This window comes from Diaporthe batatas (assembly GCF_019321695.1).
Source record: "Diaporthe batatas strain CRI 302-4 chromosome Unknown Contig00027, whole genome shotgun sequence".
NCBI lineage: Eukaryota > Fungi > Ascomycota > Sordariomycetes > Diaporthales > Diaporthaceae > Diaporthe > Diaporthe batatas.
The window spans coordinates 298,637-317,105 of record NW_025408574.1 but is presented as its reverse complement, the minus strand read 5'-3'; the positions used below and the strand labels follow the sequence as shown (position 1 = coordinate 317,105).

The 18,469-nt window shown below is 52.9% G+C and overlaps 6 protein-coding genes across 6 annotated transcripts; 3 read left to right on the top strand and 3 right to left on the bottom strand.

Moving 5' to 3' along the window:
- Positions 1 to 497: 497 nt before the first annotated feature.
- On the top strand, positions 498 to 4,595 carry KVR01_013454 (uncharacterized protein). The gene has a single exon (XM_044792717.1). It carries the CDS (start codon positions 2,273 to 2,275, stop codon positions 4,193 to 4,195), a length of 1,923 nt encoding a protein of 640 aa, XP_044637535.1. The 5' UTR covers positions 498 to 2,272; the 3' UTR covers positions 4,196 to 4,595.
- Positions 4,596 to 7,881: 3,286 nt separating this feature from the next.
- KVR01_013479 (uncharacterized protein) lies at positions 7,882 to 8,693 on the top strand (the record flags this gene model as incomplete). The annotated part of the gene is made up of 2 exons (XM_044783147.1): positions 7,882 to 8,292; positions 8,406 to 8,693. 2 exons carry the CDS (start codon positions 7,882 to 7,884, stop codon positions 8,691 to 8,693), a joined length of 699 nt encoding a protein of 232 aa, XP_044637560.1.
- Positions 8,694 to 10,118: 1,425 nt separating this feature from the next.
- KVR01_013436 (uncharacterized protein) lies at positions 10,119 to 11,731 on the bottom strand (the record flags this gene model as incomplete). Its single annotated transcript, XM_044793026.1, has 3 exons — positions 10,119 to 10,172; positions 10,227 to 10,978; positions 11,041 to 11,731. The coding sequence occupies 3 exons, from the start codon at positions 11,729 to 11,731 to the stop codon at positions 10,119 to 10,121; spliced, it is 1,497 nt and encodes a 498-aa protein (XP_044637517.1).
- Positions 11,732 to 12,789: 1,058 nt separating this feature from the next.
- Positions 12,790 to 13,881, bottom strand: KVR01_013470 (uncharacterized protein; the record flags this gene model as incomplete). The annotated part of the gene is made up of 5 exons (XM_044791926.1): positions 12,790 to 12,944; positions 12,993 to 13,057; positions 13,122 to 13,239; positions 13,292 to 13,664; positions 13,846 to 13,881. The coding sequence occupies 5 exons, from the start codon at positions 13,879 to 13,881 to the stop codon at positions 12,790 to 12,792; spliced, it is 747 nt and encodes a 248-aa protein (XP_044637551.1).
- A 946-nt stretch (positions 13,882 to 14,827) lies between these two features.
- On the bottom strand, positions 14,828 to 16,659 carry KVR01_013496 (uncharacterized protein; the record flags this gene model as incomplete). The annotated part of the gene is made up of 3 exons (XM_044789636.1): positions 14,828 to 15,664; positions 15,769 to 15,941; positions 16,149 to 16,659. 3 exons carry the CDS (start codon positions 16,657 to 16,659, stop codon positions 14,828 to 14,830), a joined length of 1,521 nt encoding a protein of 506 aa, XP_044637577.1.
- Positions 16,660 to 17,459: 800 nt separating this feature from the next.
- Positions 17,460 to 18,275, top strand: KVR01_013473 (uncharacterized protein; the record flags this gene model as incomplete). Its single annotated transcript, XM_044785942.1, has 1 exon — positions 17,460 to 18,275. One exon carries the CDS (start codon positions 17,460 to 17,462, stop codon positions 18,273 to 18,275), a length of 816 nt encoding a protein of 271 aa, XP_044637554.1.
- Between the last annotated feature and the right edge of the window lie 194 nt (positions 18,276 to 18,469).

Sequence of the window (18,469 nt, the reverse complement as noted above, 5' to 3'; positions counted from 1 at the left end):
GCATCTTGACGTGTAGGCCAGTGCCAGACATTTCTGACGGCCAAGTCGGGAGAGGCAGGGCGTGGCCGAGCCAACACAGCCCGATCTGCCCACGGCGGCAGATGGGCCTGATGGGCTGCATGGCGCACTGTGCGGCACTGTGACCACGCGATAACTCCCAGACCTGACGCTTGCAGCCCACCCCTGCCGCCCTGGCACCTGCTGCCAGCCAGTCCCAGGACCACCCCAGGCGAGATTGCTAATCTCACTCCAGGCCTGACTCTTTGCCCTTTCTTTGATCACACCAGCAGCACCAGAAGGTGCTGGACTGGCCCATCCGTTTCCCTCGGCTTCCATTGCTGCACGCCGTTCACACGCCCCCCCCTCTCTTCCGTATTGGCCTCGCAGCCTCGATGTGTCCACATTCCCTCCCACACGCCCTCCACACACGCCCAAACACACCCACACCCACACCCACCCAGCAGTGAGTGCTCCCACACCCCCCTCCCTTCCTCCAAGTGGCACCTCTCTCTCAGGGCCTTGGGGCCTTGGGGCTTCCTTCTCTTGTCACTGCATAGATACTGCATGCACACTTGCTGCTCCTTGGCGCCTTGTCCTGGCCCTGGTCCCGGCCCCCGGGCCCAGCTCCTTGTCCTTGTCGTTCTCGTTCTCGTCCTCACACCCCCCCCCAAGGCCTTCCGTGCTGCACAACTCATAGCTCGCACTCACACACAGTCCCTCTCTCAGTTGCGCACCCAGGTCCAGGTTCAACCAATCCTCTTCTACCTTCCTTCTTCCCGTCACTTGATCCCTCCACCGCCATCTTCGTTTCGACTCACCCAACCTCCTCCCTCTATTCCTATCTCTCCCTACTTCACCATCGCCATCCCCTCCCACCAACCTCTCTTCTTTCCCGTTCACAGCGTCCCCTCTTCCCACGTCAAGTCAAGTCCAGTTATATTCCTTCCCAGCCAATTGTTCAAGTCGATAAGCCGTCGAAACGTCAGACTCGATCGACCAAGCCCATCCGACTCTGCCGTTCCCACCAAAGGAATACTGTGACGTCGGTCCTATCCGCCAAGTCATCTCTGTGACTCGCTCAGCAACCAGCTCTCACACTCGGCCTCGGACCGCTGACCTCGACGACCACCGACCCGACCTCGACCTGTCTCGAAGTCATTTGCACGCCGCCTCTGTGCTGCCTACCACGGCTGCGTGTGCATCGGCCCCAAGGACACCTCGACCCGGCGCTGTTCTGCCTGTTCCGCCTGCCTTGCATCACACCACCCCTTGGCGATATATTGGTCACCTCGCACCCCCCCCCAAATCTACCGCCCAAACCACTGCTTGCGAATCCGTCTCCGTGATCCGCACGCCCAGGGGATAGCTTGTTAGGACGTCGGCTACTGAACGAGGAAGGTTTGAAGAGTCATCTCTTCGCCTGCCTGTTCCGCACAATACCCACCCCCGGATGATAACGACTTCTGTGGCACCGGTGCTTGGATAAGTGCCAACATCTCCCTCATCCTTTACCCACTCCATTCCAGGGTCCTCCCAGCACCCGAGGTCCGCTTCCCTTGACGGCAGTGCCGTGCCTCAACGATTACTCACACCTCGTGTGTCCGGACCTCGTCACCTTCCCACCCCCTCGCGGCCGTCCACGACAACCTCTTCTGGAACACGACCTTTCCGCCGTCGGGACGATCCTGCTGTATCTTTGAGGACACAGCATTATCATCCCTCCTCGTCCTCCATCATCCACGCCCAGCCACCCAGCCGTCGCTGAACGGACCCTACTACAACAACGTCGCTCTTTATTTACCAATACATCTTTTTCAATGCACCTTTGACGACCTTCCTTTTGTTACCTCTGCTCTACCGGGCACCGTCGACCGACACAATCAGCACCATTCAAGCCAGACTCTTTCCATTTGTTTTGACCAACCGAAAATACCCATCGATGAGCCTCCGAAGTTGAACGATCTGGAGTTGCTTTTGTTTTCCACCTCGCGTTCTGTACATCGCCTTTCGACCACCTTTGCACCTTCCTACCTACTACGACTTTCCGCCTCGAGGCAACCACACCTTCCGCCGCAACCTGTTCTACGCTGTACACAACTGGTAAACTATTCATCGTGGATTACAAAAACTGCTAGGCAACATCATCATTCTTCATCGACATAGACTGGCCTTGGGCTCCCGACAAAAGCGTTCCGGGGATTTTTGTCACCACGCGGCCTTGTTAATTTGCAATTTACATCTCTTCTAATTTCTGACACTTCTCTTTACGACAATGGAATGCTTGCGAGACGAGTTTACCGGCGGCGTCGTCCTGGGTGGACGATATGAAACCATCTCACCCCTCAACCATGGCTCTTTCGGCATGGTCTTCAAGGCCAGAGACCTCGTCACTGGCGATGTTGTGGCTATCAAGTGCCTGACGAAGAAGGCGGCTGCCGACGATGCCGGCCTGGAGTTCGCTATCGACGACAAGTCGGAGGAGCTCACCCTCCACCAGCACCTCGGCAGCCATCCCAACATCGTCAGCCTGGTTAACTCCTTCGAGACGGATGCTCACATGTATCTGGTCCTCGAGTTCTGTCAGCAAGGTGACCTTTACGAGGCCATCCGTGTCGACCAGGGACCCCTCGAGACCGAACACGTCCGGCGGTTTATGCTCGAGCTTGTCGACGCTGTGTCCTACATCCACTCGAAGGGTGTCTACCACCGCGATATCAAGCCGGAGAACATCTTTCTTGCTAAGGACGGATCAATGAAGCTTGGTGACTTTGGCCTGGCCACCACCGAGAAGTGGACATATGAGACCGGCGTCGGCAGTGACCGGTACATGTCCCCAGAGCAGTACGACTCTGCTGGTGCCGGTTACTCTCCTGCTCAGGCCGACATCTGGGCTATCGGCGTCTGCCTGCTCAACATCCTCTTCTCGCGCAACCCTTTCACCACTCCGACTGAGTCCGACCCCCTCTTCTTGGACTTCTCACGTGACAAGCAGTCCCTCTTCGACGTCTTCCCCTCGATGTCTCAAGATACCTACGAGGTCATCGTCGAGTGCATGAACATGGACCCGAGCAAGAGGTCTCTGGTTGGCGCTCGCCGCGCGCTAAACCGCGTCTTGAGCTTCACCACCCTCGAAGAGATCGACGACGAGTTCTGCTCATCTCGGGCCAACATCGCCTCGGCCAACCGGGAGCCGCTACGCACACCGTCGATCCAGAGTCCTATGGCCGACACGGGTGCATTCCCTTGGGCCAAGGCACTGCACACTTCCAGTGCTATGCTTCCAATCCGCCAGTTGAGCGCCATCCCGGACGACGAGAGTTACTCCGAGGACCTGTTCTCCAAGTCTGCGGCGACGACCGACTGGTTCTCCGCGCAGACCCCTTCCATTTCCTCCATCATGGACTCCAGCTTCCCCACCTCCATGCAGTCTCTTCACATCAACAAGCCGATGTTGAAGCCGGCTGCACGGGTGTCACCAATGGCAGGGTCCTTACCAATCACCATGTCCAAGCCACGCAATGTGCCTGCCATGTCCATGGTTTTTGGTGACCAGGGTGGCGTTTCCAAGAGCTGGAGCGACCTCTGGGAGGAGGAAGAGGAAGAGCACCAAGAGGAGGAGCGGGCCCGCCAGCTCCGGGCTCTCAAGAGGATGAACTCTCGGACCTGGAGCGAAGACAGCAAGGACGAGGATGACACGCCCCGACAGGGCTTGTCTCCCAACGTCAGGTCTTCTGTCATCAACGCCAAGCCTCGGGTCTCAGCTATTGAGGACGCCATCGACATGGATGGAGACCTGCCCGACACGTTCTTGTTTCAAGACGTCAGCCCGGTCAAGCCTCAGGACTTCCAGCGTCAGTCGCCTCAGAAGCAAAACTCCATGGACAAATGGGCCAAGCTAGGGGAGAAACGCCGTGCGTACACGGGCACTCAGGAGACTATGCCCAAGCCGGACTTCACCCTGAAGACGGGTCACCATGGCGGGAGCTTCCTCAGCCAGGGTCTCTTCAGCGTTGATGGTGCTTCACATCACAACAATTTCACGCTCGCCAACCATCACAACCATGCGGCGAACAACAAGCATCAGACTCGGGAACGGGTCAAGGAATGTCCTTGGAGCAAGAACAAAGGACGGGATTTCAATTGGAATTGGCGCTCTGAGAGGCGCCTAGAGTGGGTTGGCGCTAGCCCGGCATAGCCGGCTTTCACCACTTGTAGTTGGGTTATCACTTGTCTTTTCCTCATTCTGTTGTCCCCAGCCAACGCAACGGTTGGTCTAGCATGCTGCTTGGTCTCTCTCCTTTCATTTTCCAAAGGTTCGCCTCGGTGTTTGCTGCTCTGGGAAGTTGCATTTTCTATTTCGTTTCTCGAGGGTGGATAGGCTCGTCGTAAACTGCATCGCGTATGGGGTTGAGGATTCAAATATTGCTCAGCATTGGGAGTTTTGGTTTTATCTTTTTTTTCTTTCACATATGTTTTGGTTGGAAAACACCACAAAAACAAGTCATCCATGGGAAAGGCGGCGCAGCGGCAAACTCGAGGCACTTTGGAAACTACGGAGCAAGAAGAGACCAGCTCAAACACCAACAAGCATACTAAACGGGGGCATGGGACCAGAGGAGGCAACATGATCTTGCCTAAACTCGCTTTCTGTGTATTAGATATCTCCACACCATCGCTCATACAATACCAGAAGTTACCCACTCATGCATAGCTCCCTCGCATGTCCAAGCCCACAAGTGATGCAATGTGTTGGATCGGACGAAAGCGTCGAACACGAGCCAGCCGGCCCATTGTCTCCAGCCCAAGACAAGGAGTCGCCGCTCGTAGCACCGTGCAACGCCCGTTGTTGTCATTGCCCACCGTGACGGGGTGGTATGACGACGCCTGTAGGTTTTCCCAATCACACCCATCAGGGTCCAGCCGTTGGACCAACCGTTCATCATTCTAACCTAGCCTACTGAACATCGCTTTGTTCGTCCCACCCATTGAGTACAACGCTGACATGTCTGCAACCATGTCTTGGATGATGGCAATGGCAGTAGTTGTGTCTGTGTAGGGTCTCCACACACAAGTGTGTGTGTGTGTGTACTCGCCCCCTCTGTGCCGCAGCACCGAACACAACGTCGCATGCCGTGCTACCGGACCGTGTCGCAGGACTGGCTGCTCGGCTGAATGGGTGGATGGGTGATGGCTGGCTGTGCTGACTGCGCCCGGGTCTGTTGTCCTATCGTGTCATTGCATCTGACGGGGTGGGCCGGTCGGGCCTGGGGGTATTAGGGTGGGTTGCAGACCGTTGGTGCAGTGCTTCGGTGGGGTTTGATTTTCTCTACTTGCTTTGATGGAGGATGTTGGGTGGGGGAGGGCGGTTGTTGGGCTGGCTTGCTTGGTGTTTGTGCTACGGGTCGAATGATATTGGGCTCTTTGAGGTAGGTACGTAGGTATGTAGGCCACTGCCGCCAGTGGCTGGCTTTCACTTTGGTTGTGTAATTGTGCATGTGTTTGGGAACCCGGGTAAAAATGTCTAGTGGGTGGGCAGTGGAGGTTGTCAACGTGTTTCCTGAATGTGAGGCACTCGACGGTGTTCTCCGTTGGACTTGCTAACACGAGGCTGAGATAAAGATTTCAAGGAGTTCTTCTCGGACATCTATCTGCTATATGGCCACAGGGTCAACACAGAACAGGCAGTAATTATTGATTGACCTTCTGTGGAATACCTCCTCAAGGGTAACCTTCCACGGGACAGGTATACAGGATTTCTTTTCTTCCTGTGGCATATACTGCGATAGGTAGGCACCCTATAATGACTGCCAATAAAGCAAACGATTGGGGCAAACAACTTCCGATTGTGTCTGCTCTATGTGTCACTGGATAGTGCATGTGATATGTACATGTTTGGAAGTATAACAAGCCGGTCTCAAGGCTGCTCTGCTCCTATGACTGCTCTTGATTTAATCTCACCATCACACTGATCATTTTTCAAAAGGGAGGGCTTGGGGCGGTTGTCGTTCGGTAGGACATGCAACTACAGAAGAAGCAGGTTGCCCGGATCGCTGCCACGTCTGAATGTTGTTGAAGCTTCAAGTTTGCTTCGCTGGAAAGCTATAGGCAGCTGGATCACTTCCTGGCAGCAGGTTTAGCCTCTCTCCCAAAAGATGTCGCGAACAGGTTGTTTCCTACTGGCTGACTCGAGAAATACAGACTTTAAAAAACTAGTTCTCTATCAACTGCGCAGGGCATCTCGTGCAGTTTTGACGCTTTGAAAGCATGCCACGACGAGCTGTCCGATACAACTGTTGACTGCTTCATGGACCTGCTCCAATCGGAAATTCGCTTGAATGGCCGTGCTTTCTTTTGTCAACCACTCTGTCGTAGGATCTTCCTCTAAAACCGTGTAATGGGCGGAGAGTGGTGTAACTCCTGCCTTCAGGTTGATCAGTGACTGGAGGCCGTAGATCCGAAATTGCGCGTCGCTACGTTCTCTGCGAACAATAAAAAAAAAAGAAAAAAAAAAGATTTTATATATACATATGTGATTTCGCTTCTATTCCGTATACGTCCGAGGACATACATGGCGCCTTCACACGGTGGCGAGTGTGTTGAGGCCCAGATTCTTCCATGACACAGCTTGAATCATCAGCCTCGTCGCCCAGCCGGGAAGTCGCAAGGCCTGATCCTGAAAAAGTCATCCCTGTAATGTCTATCTGGTATTTCTTCCGAGTTTTCGGACTGATTTTCTCTCTTTAGTTTGCATGTTGTTGTCATGTGCCTGCGACCGAGTTTGTTGGCATTCTGTTCGCTTCCAGGTTCGCTTGCCTCCCACGCCGAGGCGGAAAATACTGCACTGTAGCGATTGTATAAGCGGCCTTCAGTTGGTACTCTGTTGCTGCTATGGATGCGTTGAGGTCTTTTCGTGAAACTGCTCTCCCCGAGAACATCAGGTTACAAATTTCAACATCTCACAATTAACTAAGTGTCTCCTATATATCTGAAGCTGATCAGTTGCACCATAGTGTTGCTAGTTCTGCACTGACGAACAATGGTCATGCACTCTCACCACATGCATCTTGGAGTCACTGATATTTAAAGCTTTTGGTATAATGGATTTATCACAAGTTCCCTTGAAATTTACTGCAGTTCCGTTTGAGAACCTTCAGTGTCCTGGTTTCGGCCGAGCATTTGTTCGGGGCGTTTAATGACAATTTCAAATGAAAGATGTTTTCTTCAACAATACAGGAATGCAATAGTTCTCCAGTTGAAGACGAGCGGTGAAAGTTGAGGAACCTCAAATTTAGCTGCATTGAGCAACCGACGAAGCTTCCAAGCCGGCTTAAGTTGGAATTAACGTGTTCGTGTATCAGTTACTCGGCGACATTGCAATGGACCAGCACCTCCTCCTCACGACTCCCAGCTGGCCGAACAAGCATGCTGCCATCTAACCAGCAACTGGTTCGAGCGTGTATTGCCACCTAGAACGATCGGTACGGTAATGCCACAACCTTGCTTACAGCTTGAGACGGAAAGCCTTGCCCCTCCGTGATTGGGAGTCAGCGTTGCACCGTGGAGTTTCCTCGCCAAAGCTAGCAGCAAAACCCCATAGTCATGCATGCATCTGTGACGTTTCTTACGACTGATTGGCCTCTCGAGATCGAGCCATCCTCGGGTTTACTAGCTATGCTATAATGCTGGTTCCATTGCTGTCCCCAAGCTTACTAGTTCATCCTACAAGATCTCAGCACCTTGGTGCATCGTTCCAACCTCATAGGTGTTCCAACAGCCGTAGTGACCCCGCTTGACCTGTTATGCTCTGCGACGCAGTTACGTTGGTAATTCCTTGGATAGTACTCGTCTTTTGTCCGAAATACTGCAATATCTCTGGCATCAATGGCTTTGGAAGTTATCATTGTCGGAGCAGGCATAGCAGGATTGACAGCCGCCACATCTATCCGCCGAGCTGGACACAACGTGCGGATATACGAGCGGTCCTCCTTCAACAATGAGATCGGCGCTGCTATTCACGTCCCACCGAATGCATCCCGGGCTTTACTTGCTTGGGGATTGAATCCCGAAGGCGCCAGGTTTGTGACAGTCAAGTCTAGCTTTCGTGCCAATGCCAAAACGCTTGAGCGCGTCCACGTGGGCACCACAGAGAGCGAGGTTCCAACAAAGTATGGCTCGCCTTGGTACTTTGCGCACCGGGTTGATTTGCATGAAGAGCTGAAGAGGCTTGCTACGGAAGAGAACGGACAAGGTAAGCCTGCAGAGGTTAATTTAAGGTCTGAGGTGGTCAAATATGTAAGTTCCAACCCCTCTGGGCACTCCGAGTCCAGATTCAGCCCATGTCAGCGTGATGCGCGTGGGGTATCTACCTTTCATTAGAGGGGCGTCATTCCTGAAGCCATTTGTAGGATGCAGAGACTCCGTCCATCACCCTTGCCAATGGCGAGACGGTGCATGGCGACGTTGTCATAATAGCAGATGGGATACACTCCCTGGGCGTTGAGGTCATGACCGGAAAGTCAAATCCTCTTGAACCATCTAGAAACGCCTACAATTTCTGCTACCGGTTTCTGATATCCACCAATGACATTGAAAATGACCCGGAAACAAGATTCTGGAATGAAGGGGATGATGGCCGCATGAAACTTTTCGTGGGAAACATGAAGAGGCTGGTCTCGTACCCTTGCCGCAAGTGAGTCACCTCCCCAAAGCCAGACATCTACCTCATGCGGTCGGAGGATTGACAAACGTGTAGCAATGAGGTGCACAATTTTGTTGCAATATTCCACGAGGATGACATCTCGAAGATGCGAAAAGAAGGTTTGAGAGATCCCCATTACCGTGGCACCAAAAAAGAAATCATATTGCTAACCAAGCTTTTCTTACGTCTGATCTTAGACTGGCAAGCCCCCATTGAGAAGTCTAAGTTACTCAAAAAATACCATGACGTTCACCCACGACTTCTGGCAGTACTCAAGTATGCTGAAAAGCTCCAGATGTCCACTACAAGGCGGTTGGATGCCTTTTCAACGCTGACTCGTGAACAGCAAGGCGACTGAAATTAAGCAATGGGCACTGCTTTTTCGGCCGCCCATTTTCAAATGGGTGAAGGGCAAAATGGCACTGGCAGGCGACGCGGCCCATCCTATGCTGCCCCGTGAGTTTAGGGCCCCCGGCGACATGTCAATTACGCTGCTGACCAGAAATAGATCAAGGACAGGGTGGTGCTCAGGGAATCGAGGATGGCATTGTTCTCGGCATGGTTCTAAGCAATGTCACAAGAGAGTGCGCTGCTGAGCGTCTGTTGCTCTATGAAAAGATTCGAAAAAGCCGAGCGAGCTTGATGCAAATCTTCAGCAACGCTGGGCAAGATGAGCCGGAGTTGATCCAGAAAGAAGCGTCTCAGTTCATCCCCCTGGAACGGGTACCAAGTACGTGGAATTGATCCTGACCCACACGAGCTTGTAAGGGTGGCTGACTTGTAGCAGAATCCCCTGAGGAATTCTTTGATTACAACTTTGGGTATGACGTTGTGAGAGACACTCTCAATGCTCTTAGAAAAGCAGAACCAGGCTTCGATTTACCAGAGTCCTTCTTTCAGGAGCAGCCATGCCGAGGAACATACCCCTGAGCTATGGGGTTGCATGTGTACCAAGGACGTTGTTCACACAGGAACTGGGTCTGTTCTGAGAAATGCGACTGAAACAGGCAGTAATAACGACTCGGAGTTTCTGATCTCAAGTGTTGTCATAGCCCAACGAGCATTGTTTGGGTAGCAAGCAAATCTGTCACAGTTGAAGACCGCTCACGGAGCAAATCAAGCAGGAGCACGCTTGGACGGATGCTTTTTTATTATTATTTTTTGAATGGAATTGGTAGGCGCGCCTGTGGCGAGGTGTCACGGGAGGGACGTAAGAGAGGCGAAGCTCTCAAGTCTTGCTCAGAATTGTAGAGTTTCGAATAATACCTGGTCTGTCTAAGAAAGAAAGGAAGGGAGGAAGGAAGCCTTCGATGATTCCAACGCCAAAGCCCACCTCAGCCTCCAGCCCGATGCGGCCATAACACGAGGTCTCATCGTCTCACAGAGCTACCTGCTCATGATCAGACATTTGGAATAACATTTACAGACACTCGAAAGAGGCTGCGTCATTTGGGTCCGAGCCGACATAAGTAAGCTGACGAGGATATAAGCACAATCCGACTTCTCGAGTGGCATTGGTACCGCCCACAGCCGGTCCTGTGGCGGGTACAGTTTCGGGAGCTGTGCCGTTCTCAACCCAAGCCCGAAGGGACTCAAAGATAGTGAGGTGAGGGTCCAGACCCGGCCCAAGCCCGCAGTGCTCTACTCCGGGCGCAAGGAATAGTCGGTAATAGTCCGTAACGTTTGAGTTGAGCTCCGCCACCCGGTCGTAATAGTCGACCGTTCCGTGATAGGTGATGAGCTGGTCTGCCAGGCCGTGCCAGGTGAGGAGCTTGGTGCCGGCATTCTTCAAGTCTGTCAAGTCGGGATCGTCTGTTCCCATGACGGATGCATACTGAGCGACAGATGCGCGGTACAGCCGATCATAGTCCTCCCTGCTCAGGCCACTCAGGTCCAGTGACGTGTTCTTGGCTACGAACACCCTGAGCCAGTCTTCGGGGATCGAGAACGGAACGAGGGTGCAGTTGTCCACGGACTCGCACGTCGTATTCAGAAGACTGGTAAGAGGAGCTTCTTTGGGCATCCCGTACCACTCGAATTTGCCCTCCACGGATGTCGGACCTGCCCAGACAGCCTTGACTAGCTCGGCATGCTTCGCTGTGACAACGATGGATCCGCTTGGCTCAGTGCAGCTGATAGTAGAGCCAACCAAGGAATCCGCGTCGAAGTCACACTGGTCTGGAAGAGCAATGACTCCATCTTTGACGCCGTCCAAGCCATCGCATGCGTCGATCGCCGCCTGAGTGAAGGCTTCCAGCACGCACGTAGGAGGCCTCGTGTCTGCGAGCAACCGTTAGTATTTACATCCAGTTGCACTTGCAAGTAGTAGTGTAGACACGTACCGAGAAGGTTCGCCATCAGAGGACCCCAGTACTCTTGCACGATGAAGCGCTGCCAGTTGATCGCGGGCGCCGCAGCCAGAATGCCGTCAAACTGTTCCGGGTGTTGCTGAGCCATGATATGCCCCTGGCGACCACCTGTTGAGCAGCCATTCCAGTACGAGTACTTTGCGGGCGCGCCGTAATAGAGCTCTGTGGCTAGCTTGCCCAGGGACGCTCCTTCATCCAACGAGACCACAGCGAAGTTCCAGAGCAACGGCCAGTTCACATTACCCTCGCTGACGAGGCCCCAATCGGCCACTGGCGCGTCATTGTCATGACCACCGTCTGTGACTACCGAGGAATAACCGTCCGCGACTGCTTCTATCAGGCTGCTCGTGTAGCCAGTCCCCCAACCGCCGCCGCCCACCATCTGGAAGCGTTCGTTCCAGTCAGTTGCGAGCAGAGGTAGGCCTATTATTGTATTGACTGCGTCATTCTGCCCAGGATGTGTGTATCGCACCGTGACCTGGCAGAATTCGCGGCCGGCTGAGGACTCTGATGAGACCGTGGTGTTCACGACGACGTCGAGGGCCAGCAGTTCAATATTGGCCAAGGTCAAGAGCTGGAAAGCCGACGCATCACAAGCAGGCCCAGGCGTGTTGGCCGCCCCCGATGGGGCTGATGACACAGTCGCGAGCAAGGGAGACGCCATCTTGGTCGTGGAGGCCGACTGAACCACAAAAGACAAACAAAAGTCCACAAGTCTGGCCATGGGCCCAAGAAACTGGAAGTCGCTCATCTCCCTATATCCAACGACCGAATACCACCCTCTCTTGAATAGCGGGGATGCCTGGAGCCAAGGTGCCCGCCTCGCATAATCTCCGCGCGACGCTTACACCCACAAGGTAAAGAATCCAACTTTCAGGCTTGGCGCTCCTGAAGTCGGCCTTTGTGGGATCTTCTCGTGTGTCTCACTCTTTCCGCGTAGTCGAAGAAGCACACAGCCGATCCAAGACGACGTCCGTCGGCAATTGCACCCGGCAAGGACCTCGCGAGCTCAGCCGTCGCGTCGGCGTTCCCCGTATACACCGCGTCCGTCACAAGTAGATGTGGATTGGGCGACTAGGATTTCAGGCGGGGTACTGTACCCCAGACTGCCCCAGACTGCCCCAGACTGCCCCAATCCTCCCCAGATTTTATGTAAGGAGGTGGGCTACCAAGATCTGTTCACACCGCTAGAGTTGTGGGGCTAGGCTACACAGAAGACTTGGTGATTGATCTCTGAGCTGGTTTCATTCAGGGTGTGCAGGAATATCTGGGAGATAAAAGTCAACAGAACGTGGAGCTCACGGCCCCACTCAATACCTAGGTACCTAGGTACAAGGGGGAATGTGCATACCTAGGTACTTACTAAGTACCTAGGGGGCTGCTCTACATGTGTATTTGCTCATGATGTCGTCGTGTTACAACCGATGTACCAATTTTTGATATCATCGGGAAAGCAGTCACCTTTTCTAATCTTGTCCAGCATATTGCAGCGCCAGAGGACTGCAATCAACATATTCATAGCATCATTCTGGTCGTACATGACTTAGGAACATAATGGAACCAAACAATATTGCTCATACTGGGCTACCACATAAAGGTTAATAGCAACACGTGTGTCGCGTCAAAATTCCAGATCCGTCGGAAGTGGCAGGAGTGCCGACGTTGTCGGCTGTCTGCGGCAGGTTCCTTTCAGCCAGCAGAGTCTCCAGACGGTGTTATTCCTTATGGTTGTTCTTTCAGTCCCTGAGCTCCGCTCGCATTCGACCGTGATGTGTGGAGTCTTCCCTTCACCAAAAGGCGGATGAATGGCACACTTGCAGCCATGATGAGAGCGGTTATCTCTGCCGCTGTCCATATAATGAGGTTCGTGACCTCGTCTGTGGCATGTCAGCATGGGACCACCAACATACCACGAAAGCACTGACAAGTATAATCCATTTTAGCCATGAGAAGGACATTAGCTGTCTTAGCCAGACCTATCACACCGGAGCTGCTCAGTAATATTACTTAGTTTTCTTTTATCTCTCCTCAGAATCTCGTTGGGCATCGCTTACATGAATCCCAGGCTCATTGCGATTGCAATCCCAATCTTGTCATTGGTTTTTAATTGCATGGGTAGGATGATTTTCCAAGCTAGGAAGACGAGAACAATGTCCGCAACTCCAGACCAGGCTGTCCAAGTCAATCGATGCAATTTTGAGACTGATTGTACGGATGTACTTACCCGACGAGAACACATTGTAGTTGGCCGCGATGAGATTACTCCAGCACCACATTTGATTCGGCGACACAGTGAGACCCGACCCATCGCATTCCAGATAGTTGAGGATGATCCCAACGTCCATCAGAACGTTCACGGATATCAACCAAAACCACACCATTATTCTCATGCAGTCCCTCGTTTCTCTCACTATTCGCAACATCGTAAGGGCCCACGAGGTCTTTGCTAGAGAACAAGCCAGTATAGCGAGAGTGAAACCCACACGGCTGAAAGTGTGGACTCTTGGGAGATTCGTTGGGTCAATCTCGTTGATGTGCTTTCCGACTCCGAGATTGACCCCGACCACAGTAGCAGCATGCTCCCCGGCTGATATAACCTAGGAGCATATAGATATCAGTAAGAATAGATAACCCAGCTTCTGTTTGCAATGGCATCGAAGGGGGTCAACAGACAAATGCCGCTAACATCACCCAATCATCCAGCCATAGCCTGCCGCCTCCACGGCATCTACAATAGATCCTCAGCCCAAGGAAAATGGCCGAGACGACAAAAATCACCCAAATGATGGCAACAGTGGAATGGCCCCGGTCCATGGTGGAAAGCAAGTGTGCCAATTCCGTTATTGTGGTTCGAGGGGTGCCTTGCAGCTAGGGACTGGAAAGCAGGCAAGAATTAGGCGTCGAGACGGCTGGCAATCAAATGACGGATGGGCAAGTAATGTCGCCCTGGACCAGCTACGCGGAAACGAACGCTCAGGGAATTTCTAAAAATCCATGAACAAAGGTCATTTAGCGCATGTCACATATTTGCAGCCCTTCGTCGGTGGATTGACCTGGGACTAGCATGGTTCGCGGCATGGCGGCGATCTCAGCCCGGCTTAGCATCCGACTCGATTGGCCAGCTCGAGACCTCATAACAAGACCATTTCGTTTTTAGGTAAGTGCTCTCGAAGTACCCGTGTTAGCGTCTTCGAAAACCGCCTCGAGTGCTCAGATAATAGTAGTTCGACAGGCGAATTCAGAAAGATCATTCATTCATTGGGACTTGTGAAGACTCACTCCCAAGAGGTCGACGAGACAGAAACCCCAGTGCCAAAACACTGGAAAATTAGAACGAAAAGAACCTCTTAGAAGCTCAACAGTGTTCTGGCCACGGCTTCACGCGGTTCTAATAGTCAATATCTGCCGGATGCCAACAAGTGATTGCCGATCATGTGAATACGTTGAACAGTGCGCATGTGATTGCAACACGTCTTCAGAGCCCTCTGATCAGGTGCTTGCCAGAAGACCTACCGTTGAGAAACATCAAGACCTGCGACTGCATTATCGCGAAGCCTTTCATCAGGTTCCGCCCCATCCGGGACTTGGAGTGGCTAACACAAATGGGCGACGTTACATGCACGTACTCACTACACAGCCATACCACGCTATTTCATCCTGTGATGGGCCAGGGAAAGCCCACATTCTATTGAAAATTATCAGAGTTGACTGGTACACCGTGCTGAAAACTACAGTTACATAGAACTACCCCGTCTGAGTTTTAATACATCTCATACCGCCAATCAAGCGAAACCATCTCCTCAGTGACACCTCCCTTAATAGCTTTGGCAATCTCGGCAGGGTCTCCCGAGTCCAGACGCCTGTTCTCTCGAAGTACCAGCCGGCGGTAGACGCTGATGGTGACCGCAAACAAGATGGCACAGCCCATAAGGGCACCGAAAGCAGCGTAAAAGCGAGGAGGCGCGTAGTAGAGATATGAGGTCCAGATGTTGGAGGTACCGCCGATGGCGTTAATCAGAGCAGAGGCTGCTGCGCGCTTGGAGACGGGACGCGCGAGATGAAGGTTCATCGTCTTGTAAAGGAGGATCTGAGGGCCGACGGAAGCGAAGGGCAGGATCATCATGGAGAAGTAGCGTGCACCGACGTTGTCCGTTGCCATCGGGATGATGTACATGGCTGCTGCAATGGCGATGCAGCCAAGAATAATGGGGTACACCGTATTCTTGCGGTCGGAGTAGAAAGTGATGCCATAGTAGACAAAGCCAGCGAGGATGTAAGGGGGGGCGGTAAGAAGCAGGCTGATGGTCCGAGAATAGCCAAGGGCACCAACAAGTGTGGGAAAGAAGTTCGCAATGGAGCCTTGTCCTTGTGAGAGCAGGTTGCAGAAGATGAGAAGGAGTAGCTTGGGGTCAGAAAGGGCTTTTACAAAGCCGCTCATCGTGCCCTCGCCCTCGTTGCCTTCAGCTGCTCCAGCTTCAGACTCGACACGCCACACGGCCAGGTCGCGCTGAGTTTGTGAGAGCACACGGCTGTTATGTGGGAATTCGGGCATGATGAGAGCACAGATAGCACCGATGCCGACTGTAGCAGTGCCCTCCTACAAAGATGAGAACAACATGTTAGCAACTTGGGCTGAGATCTTGAAGTTCTACTGCGACACGCAAAGACGACTGTGGGGATGGGTTTCGGGGAGGCACGAACAATGATAAACAGCCATCTCCAACCCCTTATATCATGTGTTCCGTCGAGTTGTAGGATGGCTGCGGCAAATAGTCCACCAAAGGCGTTACCAACTTGCTGTGCAATGTAGAGACCGGCAAGACGCTTTCCGAGTTCTTTCTTTGTGTACCAGGCGGACAAATAGTAGATAGCACCTAGTACTTGATTAGAAATTGAATAGTATGCGGTAATATTTGGATTGATCAGGAGAATAGAAGACATGATATTTGAATGTAGCCTCGTCAAGGAGCTTCGCTTATCGAAAGCATCAAAATACATTGACCTTCCAGAAGGCCTCGAAACAAGAACTAACAAGAACCTGCTAGGGGAACAATATGGCAGAACAGACGAAATGAACTCACCAGGGAAGAAGACCGCTTCAACCGCTCCAAGAATGGCCCGAACAGCAAGAAGTTGTCCGTAGCTGTGCACGGCAGCCGTGGCAGCAGATATCGCACCCCAAATGACAACAGCCGTGCATATGTACAATCCTGGTCGAGAGATCTTTGTGATGATGAGGTTGCTAGGGATTTGGAAGGGAAGGTAGCCGACGAATAGAATTGAGATTGCCGTGGCGAACTGCTCAGTGGTCATGTTGAGATCATCGGTAATGCCTTGCAGTTTCGCAGCCGAGAGGTTTTGACGGTCGATATAGTTGAGAATATACAGTATACCGATTGGCGGGAGGATGAGCAGGTCGATCTTGCGGACAAGCTTCTTGTTGAGGCTTGCAATCTCATGATCTCCCAGGTTTGCCAGAGACTCAGGCCTGCGCTCGCCTGCAAACTGAGTGTCGCCAATGTCGATTTGGCCTTCGGCACAGGAATGACCATCGCCAATCTCGCCGACGGGAATTTTCTTGTCTGCGTCCATGGTGACCAGGAATAATGCAGAGAAAGAAAGTACGAGGGAGGAATCACTGCTTTGCTTCCTGCAAGAACCAGGGAAGGTGCAAGGTCACAGAACACGCCCGTGTCTGTCTAATAAGTTGTGGCGTGAGGAACTCCCATGGTCTTAACTGCAACCTGGTCTACATAGTTGCAGCGCTCGGCTCGGCTCTCATGGGAACCTGGGGGCTGCCCGAGGCTGTCTACCCCGATAAGCGTGCTGCTGACCTTTGGGGGTTGTTCTAGGCGTTGCAGTATCTCCTAATCTGCCAAAATCTGGGGTATCTTCCGCGGCCCGCCCTGAAATCTTGGCACGGGTGTTGGGTTTAGTCAAGATGCTGTGTGATGTGGGACCCCAAGATAGTTGGGAGGAGCTCCTCCCGCTTACACGCACGGCCTCCCCTGTCCTCCTCCTCACACGAGCCTGGCGGACGTGATCGTCTCGCGTAAAACGACGGCGCTCCTCCTGGATGCTCCTCCCAAGGGACATGCACTGGAGGGACAATGGGTGTATGTCGCAATTCATTGGAGGATGCTCAACAAGCGGCAATGTGGCACAAAACACTCAAGTTAAATAGCCTGAATGCAAACTGCAGTTCTCCATGATACCTAAGGTGAGCCTCATACTATTTAAGGAAAGTCGATCAAGATAATACTCTTTTTTTTTTTTTTTTTTTTATAATTGATTTGGGTACACTGCTTGTCACAAAAAGCCTGATTGATTGTATCTGACCCCTATAATAAACAACAACATCAACAACACCACCAACAACAAACTGTGGAAACATGGCTGCACAAACTACGGTCTGGCCGACTGCTCAGACAACCAATGTCCAGAACCCTCGGCTCAAGCTCCTTGAAGGCCTCCGGGCCGGGAGGTACCCGCTCATGACATTCATGGCCATTCCTTCGGTGCGCCAGGCCCAGATAGTATCCCTTTGTGGATTTGATGGCGTCATCATCGACTGCGAGCATGGTCACATTGGCGACGAGGCCATGCACAACTCGGTCTCGGCCATCGCGGCCCTAGGAGTGTCACCTATCATCCGTATCCGCGGGCCAGCACACGACATAATCAAGAGGGCCCTGGACACGGGGGCCCACGGAATCATGGTACCCCAGATCAACAACGCCGAGGAGGCCAGCCAGATTGTTGCCTCGTCCAAGTTCCCACCACAGGGCGTGCGAGGCCAAGGGTCAGCCTTCCCGGCCATCGGCCACGGCCTGACGACGCCGCAGTACATGAAGACGGCCAATGAGACCATCATCACCATGGTCCAGATCGAGACGCGGGCGGGCGTTGAGAACGTCGACGCCATCGCCGCCGTCCCTGGCGTGGACCTGGTCTTCATCGGCCCCAACGACCTCGCCCAGGCCCTGCTCGGCTACACGCCTGCGCGTGGCGACGAGCCAGAGTTCGTCGCTGCAATCGAAAAGATTGTGGCGGCCGCGCGGAAGCACGGCAAGTGGGCCGGACGCATGGTCAACAACGGTGCGACAGCCAAGGAGGCGAGGCAATTGTATGACACCGTCGCCATGACGGGCGACACCAAGGCGATACAAAACTGGTACATGGCGGAGCTCGATATTGCTCGGTCATGACACATCGAATCACCTAGGTGGGATCGCATGGGGGTTGTGACTTAGTTAGTTGTAGCGTTTTAGCTTTCCAAGAAATCAAATTACATAAATCGCACAAGTACTTTATCTATTCTCCACCACAGTGTACATCGTGTATGGGGGTTTGCCACATGCAGTGAATCACGGCAATCCTTTCCCAGGTATCCCTAGCAATC

Coding starts and splice junctions, on each gene's coding strand:
- KVR01_013454 (XM_044792717.1), top strand. CDS start 2,273: ATGGAATGCTTGCGAGACGAGTTTACCGGCGGCGTCGTCCTGGGTGGA.